Raw genomic sequence first — 11,614 nt, 5'->3', positions numbered from 1 at the left:
TAACGTTAGTCATTTTAACTAACTTCAACAAGGAGTATCTCACAATTCACTCACATATTTTCACTTAAATTGGTCATGAAAGTTCAGAAATTGTGTCTAGTTTATTGAGTAAGGCTGCTAGGTATTTTGAATGCATGAAAGCTGGCGTTTTGGTTAAGAAAAGGCGAGAAGGTTAGTTCTCGGGTGAATCTGAGTAAGTTGCACTCTCGAAAGGTTAGAGAGCTCATCTTTTGGAATTTTGCTTTAAAATTTTTAGGTAAAGAATTTAAGAAATTTTAGAGAAACTTTGTAGAATGAAGTTTAGCAAAACAGTTATGGAATTTAAGCTATGAGTTTTCTAAGTCAGGTCATGTATTATGGATAAGAAATTAGGCAAGATGGGCAAAAATGTTATGTTATAGAGGTTATTTTGGGAATATTTAAGAGAAGTTTTGGATATTTTCATGTTTAAAGGACTAGTTAAGGATATATGAGCTTTTCAGGTCAAGAAGAGATCACACAAATTTAAAAGCCAAGAATTTAAACCTATATTTGTGAGTGGAAAATGATTTTGTTAAAGTATTTGAAAGCATGATTTAGGAATGATTAAAACTAGTAATGAATTTTTTTTAAGCAGGTTATTTTGTTTAAAGTATTTATGCAAGATTATTGTTATTGAATGAATTAAGAATTTCTTATTGCAAAAGGATTCAAGGTTTATGGCTTAAAAATGTTTTATGGGAACCAAGCTATCTCAAAATTACTCGTTATGAGGCAGACTTAAAAATTTACTTGTCACGGGACATGCTTAATATTTACTTGTGACAGAACATGACTAAATTACTCGTAACAGGGAAGGATAAAAGATACTTGAGTTTCGAGCAAGAAAAATTAGGATTATGTTTTATTATTGCTATAAGGTTTAAGGCTTTCATGTTAAGATTTATTTTTCTCTGTTAAAAGGATTTAAATATTACTGTTACAAAGATTTACGAAAGGCTATTTAGAAAACTACAACTCACTGGGCACGTTAGCTCACCCTTTCCAAAATGCTTTCCTACTTTCTAGGTAGAAATCGTATTCTCGGGGCCTGAATCACTACTATTTTTCTGTTGAAGGATTTTCTTTTATTATCGTATGTGTCTTGTTGTATTTATGTTTAGTTGGTTCTTTTTTGTGTCAAGCTTAGTTTATAGAAAGGTCGGTTGTAAGTTTGTTTTACGTAAATAAGTTATGTTTTGTGTCTGTATATGAATTTGTCTAAGGTTTATGTTAAGAGAAACAAAGAGTTTTTTCAGTTATGTTGTTTATAAGTCTTGTGTTAGCTTCCGTTGTTGTCCTTTGTTTCAAGGGTTAAGGTTAAGGGTCAGCTGGTGTCGTTCTTGAAGTGGGCAATATCGATTGGGTTCATGTCACATCTCGAGCCAAGCAAGCATGTGCTTAGGATAGGGTATGACGTCACCGTTAGGGGGAAACATCAACGCGGGCTTGCATGGCGTCATTAGAAGTTAAAATAATATTTTTAAATAATGACCTTCAACGACGTCGTCATGTTGTTGCGTCGTCGTTACCCCTAAAGTCGACATCATTTTAACGACATTGGCAAAACCATTTTCTTACGACGTCATTTATCCCTACACATTTTTATGTGTCGAGATAACTTCGAATTCCTGTAGTGTCTCTTTAAGACGCTTCACAACTCTGCTTGGAGTGCAAACAGTTCTTGGTATTGTCACGTAGTCTCTAAGGTAAGATAACAAAAAATACTCGTTCGAAAATGCACCACGACCGAAATACCAAACACTTGTGAATGAGTTTTCTTGAAAACTAAAATGATAGAAGAAGTTTTGTAAGAAAATGTGTTTTCCGATGAAACAAAATGAGATGATGAGATGGACTATATATATTAGTAAATTTCATAACACCTCAACGATCACAAGATCACCACTGACGTCGGAGATATGTAATGCCTCAATGGTCATGTCAAAAAATGTAACGCTTCAACGATCATGTCAAAACATAATGCTTCAACTGTTGATGCATTAAGCAGTCAAAGTGTTTCACCCCTCAATGCATTAGAAGATCTCAAAGCCTCGCATCTCAACATGTTCAAGGTTACAATATCATGGTGGTTGTGGTCCTCGAGGTTGTAGAGCACCGGTAGGTAGAAGTGTTCAAAAAATCAGGTAACTTGACCAACCGAGATTACCCAACTGAAACTGAAAGGTTGAGTTGGTTGGTTGATTTTTTTTTTAAAAAAATATTTTTCGATTGGGTTGGGTTGTAAATTTAATAATTCGGTCAATCCGACCCAACTTGGTTATTATTATTATTATATATTGAATGAATTTGAATGTAAATTTAAACTTTGCATAAAATGCTTTTGAATGAACTTAGGTTTCATGTATTCGAGGGTAAACACCTATTTCAAATGAATTTGATTGTAGATTTGGATTTTACATGAACTTAGGTTTCATGTATTCGAGGGTAAACACTTGGAATATACTTAGGATGCTTGTTTGTTGATTATAATTTTCTTTCAAAAAATGACGTAACAAATTTAGGTTATTTACGAAACAATACATGACATTTTGTCCACCGCAAAAAGTTGAACTTTTTAGTGGAAAAGGAAAGAATGAAAAAATAATCTAAATTATGAAAAAAAAAAAAAAAAAAATCTCGTGACCCAACTCAAAAATTATGGTTTGAGTTGGATTGACTCTTGTACATTGAATCCATAAGATTCAATTTTTGCGGACCTGAGCTTGGTCCATAATTTAGCTCCAATTCGACTCAACTTGATTTATGTACACCCCTAATCAGATTCAAAACAACAATCAATTATTTTTCAAATTGTATATATTTCCCTAGCGTCTGGTTGGACGACTTAAAACCTAAGGTTTTAACTTTTCTTTTTTGGAACACGCATTTTTTCCACATTACAATCAATTCTCTTCAACTTAAGCTTGATCTTGGGTTTTGAGCCTTCTCCCAAGCACCCCATGACAATCATTATTATTGTTTTTAAAAAAGTCACATTCACATTAATTTGAAAACCATAATTTTCAATCATACATAGCCAATGTGTTTTCAAAGTGCAACTATAAGTAACATCATGCTTAGCTTATATCTTCTTTTATAAAAAAAAAAAAAAGAACATAACATTAATGTGAAATAAACATAAAACAAAGATGGATCAAAAGATATACAAACTATTAACTTTTTAAATTTAACAAAGTATTACTTTATGAAAATGTAAAGTAAAAGAAATTACAATCATATCATGTCACTATTAGTGTTTACTTTAATGTTCATTCAAAGTCTAGAGGTGATGAATATGAGATTAAAAAAAAGAGAGAGAGAAAGAAATAAAAGGTATGATACTGTTGCAATTATTTATCATCATTGAGCACTAAGCTTAGGTGGCGCATATTTGAAAATTGCCCTCAAAAGTTTATTTTCTTTTAAATAAATAACTTAAGATATCGATATTAAAAGAAAACAATTGGAAGAGAAGAAGTGTAGAAATGTAATTAAAAACGGTGGATTAACTAAACCGACATTCAAACTTCAATTTGATTATCTTAACCCAACAAAATAATAATAAATAATAATAATATGCAATTCAATTGTATAATATTATAATTTAAGGATGTTCGAGACTGTCGTTCATTATTATAATTAATGAATTATAATAACGAATGAGTTATAATTGTTTATATTTGAACATGATAATCTATAATTGAAATAGTAATATAGTAATAATCTATAATTGAAATAGTAATATAGTAGATAAATTGTAAGTTAGATTAGTCGGAAAAATCAACCAATACAATTGGAATCTCAAAACTGGTTATAATTTATAATAGTTCCCTCTATAAATTAGACTATTATAATCTTAATTATAATATTTAAATTAGCTCCTTTAAAGTTTTCTTTTGTTTTTTCTCTTCCATTAAATGATTTATATTCAAATTAAGATTTACAAGCCTGGTTTATTAGGTTTGTGTTTGATAAATATTTTGTTTTTTAATTAAATATATATTTTCTTCTCATGTCTTGTTTGATGATCTACAGTATAAAATGATTTACAATAGTTAAAGAAATAAAAACGACTTTTTAAAAGTTCTTTTTTTAGATTTTTAAAATATGGATTGAGTTTTTAAACAATTGGTAGAGTATAAATAAATTTTAAAAAACAAAACTTTAGAACGTGATATTTTTGCTTTTAAAAATCAGGTATATGTTAGAAGAATTGTTATGAATAGAAGAAAAAAAAGTAGTATTTACAAAATATAGTAAAAAAATAAATATATTAAAAAAAGTTTGATGGATTTTTGTTATAGTTTCGATATTTTACTATCTTTTAAACTTCAATGATAAAATGTTTAGTTATAATTTCTATTCGTTCTTATTTTTTATATTATAAACATAATTTACACCTTTTTTAAAAAAAAAATCTTATTTTGATATTTAAGATTCTAACACTGTTTTTTTAAAAAATTAAACCAAGTTTTAAGAACTAAAAAACCTAAAAACTTATTGTTTTTATATTTGAGTAAGAATTCAACCTAAGAAAGATGAAAAGAATAAATGATAAGAAATGAATTGAAAATAGTTTTAAAAAATAAAATTGTATAGAATGACATTTTTACTATTGAAAGTTAGAAAAGAAGACGGCAACTAATAACATATATACTTCAACACAATTTTTGGAATTTGTAATCTTTTGTTTTGTATGAATGCCAATTTCACAATTGGATTGGATGACCTAAAATTTTAAAATAAAGATGTTAAATATTTGGTTAAGAAAAATATAATAATGATAATAAAAATAAAAAGAGTAGATTCACGTAATAGTTAATTAAAAGAGAAAGAAAAAGAAAAGAGTAGTAAAGAAGAAGAAATAGAGAGGGTTTCTTCATTTCTTGGGGAAATGGTGTCTCTGTGAGCAGTCAACTTTGTCCAACCCCATTCTTTTGCAAAAAAAGTTGACTCTGACTTCCCCTTCTTCAACCAAATTCAACTCTCTTCATCCCTTCCCACCGGATTTCTCTCCATCATTCTTCCATTTTTCAATTCCTTCTTATCCAATTCCTTTTTCTTCTTTCCTTCGCCGGCGATGCCTTTGCTCCTAACTTCTATTGCTTCTGTGCAACTACTGGGAGGTACTTTGATGGACTGAATTTTGATGGGATTTTGCTGCCTGTTACAGATATAGAGCTTGCGTAATTTTCTCACTGGATGCTGTTTGAAGTCATACTTACTTTATCCTTTGATTTTGTTGACCTCGTTTTTTCCTTCTGATTCTGTTGGGTCCTTTTAGTCATTTGATCAACTGGGTATTATAGAATTTGGCTTTTTCGCTTACTGTGCCGGCGAATGACTGAACTCGGTTTGTTGAAATTTGGAAATGAACTCACACCGGATTCGGCTCAGCTTGATGGTCGGGATGGAATGAATTGATTTAATTAGTCTTATAGCTCTCGTAGTGTTTGGGTTTTAAAGATGGCTTTTCTTCTTGTTATGTCATCGATAATGGCTTCCATTACGGCCGTTTTGTTGGTGCAATCCTCAGGAGTATTTGCTTCTGAATTTATGTTGGAATCAGGGGGTTCAAGAGGTAATCAGATTCCCTGTTCACTTCCGAAAGGTTGTGAACGTTGTTATTTCATGAATGGGATTCCTATGGACAAAATTTTGTTCTGTAAGCTACTGCAGTTCTTGCGTGGATATCCTTGCATATTTGAGAATTCGAGGGGAAGTGATGATGGCCGTTGGGATAGTTCATTCTGTAAGCACTCTATATTTTGGTTTTCATTTCGAAACTTCAATCATGAAATGTTTAGTTCATAATTCCTATTTGTCAACTTCAGATGTGTTCTGGCTGACTTTACACGGTGTATATGTAATTGGAGTGTAACTTTTTTGCAGCTGGTATAAGAGTTAAAGTATCAAGGAAACTGTTAAAAGAACGGAAGGAGGAACACGTTAATCTTAAAGACGGACAGTATCTTCCTCAGAGAGCAAAAGAAGATCCGAAATCTTTTTCAACACCCAAAAACATTGGAATTGCAGTAACTGGAACTTTCGTTTTATGTTGTGGTGTCCTCTGTCCTTGTTTCTATCGAAAGAGGAGACGTTCTGTTCAAAAACTTACAGAAGAACAACAATCAGGTGAGTCGTTGGTCCTACCTCAATTCTTTTGCATTTCGTGGTAATTAGGGGTATTGTGACTTTTTTTTTTTTTTTGATAGAATAGGAGTATTGTTACTTATGGAATGTCATGTGGCCCATGTCCTATTGAAGCCTTTAAAAGGTTAAATTGAGATTGACAACTCAATTTAGAATTTTTGTTCTCCCCTAAGAATGGCCATATTAAATAAGTTGTTTTTTTTGTTTTTCATATGTGTCTTTTTACTCGGTCTTCAGTCATTCACCCTTCTCGATACATCAATGTGTACAGTATGTTAAAATTGTGTACTTGTTTGTCTTTCTTTCACGAAGGCATTGCTCTTCTTTGACATGACCTGGCGAATTTCAAGTTTACTTAAAATGTGAGTTATTAATCTTTTCCTACAGTGCATTTAGCCTCAACCATTGAAGCAATGAACTCTGCTCATGAGAAAATTCTAGCCAGTCCCCTTCGGGTACCACCTAGTCCTAGATATTCTCCATCTCCAAAACTTAAACGGCTTGGATCTGTTCATCTTAACATGAGCCAAGTAGCTAAAGCAACTCAGGAGTTCTCATCAGCTCTCCGCATAGGCGAAGGAGGTTTTGGAACTGTCTACAAAGCACAACTGGATGATGGGCAGATAGTTGCCATAAAACGTGCAAAAAAGGCAAGTACCAACTCTTTATGATGTTTTTATGTACTTAGCTTCTAACTAATGGTGATGATAGTATATTGTAAGATCTCAAATTCTATGTATATTAGTGTTCATGCATGGACCCTATTCCCAATACAGAAGCTGTAAGTGGGGTAAATGTTGCACATCTTGTCTGCTAACCTTAGGTTTCAAAACAACATCATTATGAGGGCAGTATTACATATTTCCTAGAGCATCCAGTTAAGTGGTTAATAAATAGCCAGCCAAGCATGATGTAATTTAGAGTGAAATGTGTGTCTACTCTAGGAAAGGCTTAGAATTGCATGAAAGAGTAATGTTGATGCTACTCAGTCCATTCTTGTCATTGTGATAATTGTTAAAATTATGTGCTTGACATGGTTCTCAGGATTGAGTAATAAGGACCATGTTCAACTTCTCTTTCCCCTACTTGAACAAATAAATGTTAGATCCATATCTCGTTTTTTTCCTTTTCTCTCTTTGGTCCACTGACTGGGGGAAAATTATGAAGGGAAAATAGTTAGAGCCTAACAACTGCTAGATTCGATTAAAAGGAATCATGATGATTTCCTGTTTAGTATGGATGATTCTTGAATGGTTGACAGGACCACGTAGGTAGACGAAATACTATTTCAAATCTGTGTGCACATATTTAATCTTTTCTAGCAAAATTTCTCTAATCTTCTTTTGACTATGAACTTTAAAATTGAATCTTTCCGAAACAGAATATTTTTAATCATGAACTTTAAAATTGAAGGAAATAGCTGTACACATTGTTGAGTCTCGATAATTTCTGAACTCTATCCATTGTGTGGAGTCCTCTAAGGGCAAGAAAATAATTGTCCAGATTCTGTACACACATGGAAGTAGTTATCAAATTATTAACTATCCTCTCAGAGTCCCTCCCCTTTTACATAAGGAGCCCCAGTGCAGGCTTTGGGCAATGGAGGGATTCACTTTCTGAACTCTATCCATAGTGTTGAGTCCTTTAAGGGCAAGGGTACGAGTATTTACAAAGTCTCTACACTTATCAGGGACCTTACGATTCCAAAGAGCCTTTGTAAAGTAGGAGGGAAATATTGAAGCACCTTCCGTGATTCATGAAGAAAGGTTTTATCAACACTCACTGTCTTTGCACATGAAGGTGAAAAGAGTTGAGCCAAGTCATGAGGGTATATGGTAATACCCTTTTTGTATCATATAGTCAATTGCAAGATTGGATGTGTTCATCTATTTGGTTGATTTTCGTCCAAACAATAACTAGCAAATGAAAAATGAACCGTCGTCAATAGTTTAATTGGGGGAAAAAATTGGTACCCTAAACTTCGCCTAGAGCAATACCAGATTAGGAAGGAAATTTCTCATGCAGATTTTCCTAAATATAAAGAGAAAAATAGAATGGGAAGAAAAAATGAAAATTACTCATATAAATGAAAGTTGTTGCTATCCATTTGATTCTAACGCTTTCTTCCTAATCTTTTGTTAGTCCTTGTATTTGAAGAAGTCACGTCATACCCATGAGAATTATGTATTATCAGTTTTAGAACAACATTCTAACCGAGGGTCTAATTTGATCTAATGAAAGTTTAAGGTTTTAGTTGATCCTATAATTAATTTGGAGTTAATTGGTACAACCCATGAATTTATGTATAAGTAGATTCTTTTTGTCCTTTTTAATGCTAAAAAATAGTCTGGCTTCTCGTTTTAAATGGCTGCTCGTATGATCAAAAGAGGTACTACAGAGATAATTTATGCAATGTATAACGTCCAGGATCTTATTATTAAGCTATGAAGGTTTTTTTTATCCATTTTATTCTATAACCTCTATAACAGTTCTTTGGGGGTTAGTCCTGTATCTCTAACACAATTATTTTGCAGGAACAATTTGAGAATTCAAGAACTGACTTTGGCAGTGAAGTTGAATTACTGTCTAAAATTGATCATCGGAGTTTGGTTAAGCTTCTAGGTTACGTTGACCATGGAAATGAGCGCATCATCATTACGGAATATGTGGGAAACGGAACTCTTAGAGAACATTTGGATGGTAACGTTTGTAAACTATGAAGTCTAAAATTAAACTATTGTTTTGTTTAATGCTGATGGCTTCATCAAGGCTCATTGACTGCTCTTTTCTCCTTGTAGGTGTGCATGGGAAAGTATTGGATTTTAATCAGAGACTTGAAATTGCAATTGACATTGCTCATGGACTAACTTATCTCCATCTATATGCAGGTTAGAAACTCTTTAATTAGTCGGTTGATTCTGGAAACGTCGAGTCATTTTTTGATATCATGGAGGGCCAACTTTGAAAGTGGACCAAATTTCTAATGCAACGTATTAATTTGATTGTGTATTTTCTAGTACAGTAAAAATGTTTTTATTTATTATTTTTTTTTACTTTGTTGAGATAGATATTTCGGGGCTTATTTGAGACACTAGATCCAAAATAGCCTTTTTTTTCTTTTTCGAAAATTGATTCTAAGAGATGGTTATCTAAGTTGAAATTTTCATGAACTTTTATTCCAAAATTCTTTGTTAAGAACACTTTTGTTGAGTCAATTTGTGCACACCTCTTATTTCATGAGATAACTACTTGGCCATCCTAGATTTGATTGACAAAAAGGCCGGTAGTATATTAAATTTAAATCTTAGGTAGGTGGCATTACGACTTGAGCTCTCTAATTATTTTATTACTGCTGCATTGACCACTAGGCCAACCAACAGTGATTTTATCGAAATAGACAACATAGAAATTAACTTCTAAAAAACTATTGTTCAAATTTGTGTTTATAAGAATGAAGCATGCCTTCTAAAAAGCCGTTTCTAAACAATCGTTTGATTTTTCTTTTAAAAAGTTATTATATATAATTGAGTAACTGTTCAGTTCTTTTGTGTAACTGGCTAGCAACTGTTTAACTAGAGGAGTTCATTTATAGTTATTGAATCAATGAATTGATTTACACGGAACCAAAGCTCCTTGCTCAGATTTCTTTTAGTATTGTTTTGGTCTTGGGATGATAGTATTGGATCTTGTTTGCTTTGAAGCCAGTTAACCTTTATTTCTTGTTTACGGTAGAGAAGCAAATTATTCATAGAGATGTGAAATCTACCAACATTCTCCTGACCGAAACCATGAGAGCAAAGGTGGCGGATTTTGGATTTGCAAGGCTTGGAACATTGGGAACTGAACAAACGCACATTTCAACCCAGGTGAAAGGAACAGTCGGTTACCTTGATCCAGAGTATATGAAGACCTATCAACTTACCACTAAGAGCGATGTCTACTCATTTGGGATTTTACTCGTAGAAATTCTAACAGGACGCCGCCCATTGGAAGTGAAGAGGCCTCCAGAAGAGCGGGTCACCATAAGATGGGTAAGAATCATTTTCTTGGACACTTGTGTCTGGAAATGTAAGAAGCTTGCCAAGTTCAGATAATTTTTCTTAAAGAAGATGGACTAATTGCTCTGTGTTTGTGACGTGCGAACTCTTCAATAGATGGATCCAAACAATTAGAGCCTTTTTATCTAGAGTGTGATGCTACATCAAGCTCTATCTATGTCTAAAGCATGATTTACTGATTTATATATATTTTGACTGACTGAATTCTGTTATCATGTTTTCCATTTCGGGGATTTTTTTTCTTTTGCTTTTTACCTCTAGGGTTGGAGGAGAGGGAGGATCATAGTTTATGGTGTTCATTTTCGTTGTAGGATAAATTTACCGGACAGCATACAAAATGGTCATCATTGGAAATCTGCCTCTGAAAATACCAACATTATTCATTGTGTCTGAAAGAGCAATCTTTCTTTTATTCATTTGGCTGTTCACATGATTTTATTTCATTAGTGAACTTACGGGTTCGACCTCTCAAGTTGCTTCATGTTTTTGTATTTTGTAGGCCTTCAACAAGTATAGTGAAGACAAAATTCTGGAAACCTTAGATCCTTTAATGGAAGAAACTGTGGATGCAGACATTGTTGTCAAAATGTTCGAATTGGCAATCCACTGTGCAGCACCAGTTCGAGCTGACCGTCCAGACATGAAATTAGTTGGGGAGCAGCTATGGGCAATAAGAGCAGATTATATATCACAGAAGAAGGATAAAGCAAGGTTGCCTTAAAAGAGTTGCGATTCCATTTATTTACCATATCCATTTGTAGTTCACCTCCAACACAGGTCTGTTCCACGCTTGTTATTTTACATCTTCAACCTTGTTTAAATCACCTATTAATTCAATGTTTGTTTTTTCCCCTCAGTTGCATTGTTTCAATATATTAGTTTTGTGTATAATTCAAACTTATCAACATCCCCTCTCGACTATTGTATAAAAAGAACTTGCATTCCACATTGTATAAGATTGTGGTCTTACTTTCATTGTCTACATTTGAAAACGAGCTAAAAGGGCTTTTATATATCAAACTATTAGGTGCATTTTGGGGTAGATTGGATTGCTCAAGGGATAATTTGATTCCAACTAAATTATTGTTTTTTTCTAACAAAAGTGAAAATCGTTTGAAGATTACTTATATCTAAAATTTGTTAAAACTAATTTGAGTATAGCAACTAGTTAAATGTTAGGTGTGCCCAAGAAAATGTATTAAAAATTTGATGAATGTGTGTTTAGTTTTTGAATTTTAAAAATGCATCGTTTTAGTTTTTAAGTTTATGAATTTTAAAAATGCATCTTCTTAGTTTGCAGGTTTATGAGAATGGACCTATCTAGTTTTCGAGTTTTTGAAATGTATTTTTCTTATTTTCATCTAAATTTTAGGTTTCAATAA

At 32.6% G+C, this 11,614-nt stretch overlaps 1 protein-coding gene across 1 annotated transcript; it reads left to right on the top strand.

The window, feature by feature from the left end:
- Nucleotides 1–4,866: 4,866 nt before the first annotated feature.
- Nucleotides 4,867–11,224, top strand: LOC101207619 (calmodulin-binding receptor-like cytoplasmic kinase 3). The gene is made up of 7 exons (XM_004150478.3): nucleotides 4,867–5,773; nucleotides 5,914–6,156; nucleotides 6,562–6,824; nucleotides 8,709–8,874; nucleotides 8,973–9,062; nucleotides 9,907–10,205; nucleotides 10,732–11,224. Exons 1-7 carry the CDS (start codon nucleotides 5,488–5,490, stop codon nucleotides 10,951–10,953), a joined length of 1,569 nt encoding a protein of 522 aa, XP_004150526.1. The 5' UTR covers nucleotides 4,867–5,487; the 3' UTR covers nucleotides 10,954–11,224.
- The last annotated feature ends 390 nt before the right edge of the window (nucleotides 11,225–11,614 follow it).

This window comes from Cucumis sativus, chromosome 1 (genome assembly GCF_000004075.3).
Source record: "Cucumis sativus cultivar 9930 chromosome 1, Cucumber_9930_V3, whole genome shotgun sequence".
NCBI classification, from domain to species: domain Eukaryota; kingdom Viridiplantae; phylum Streptophyta; class Magnoliopsida; order Cucurbitales; family Cucurbitaceae; genus Cucumis; species Cucumis sativus.
Note: the sequence above shows the minus strand (reverse complement) of the source record. Positions and strands in the feature narration are given on the sequence as shown.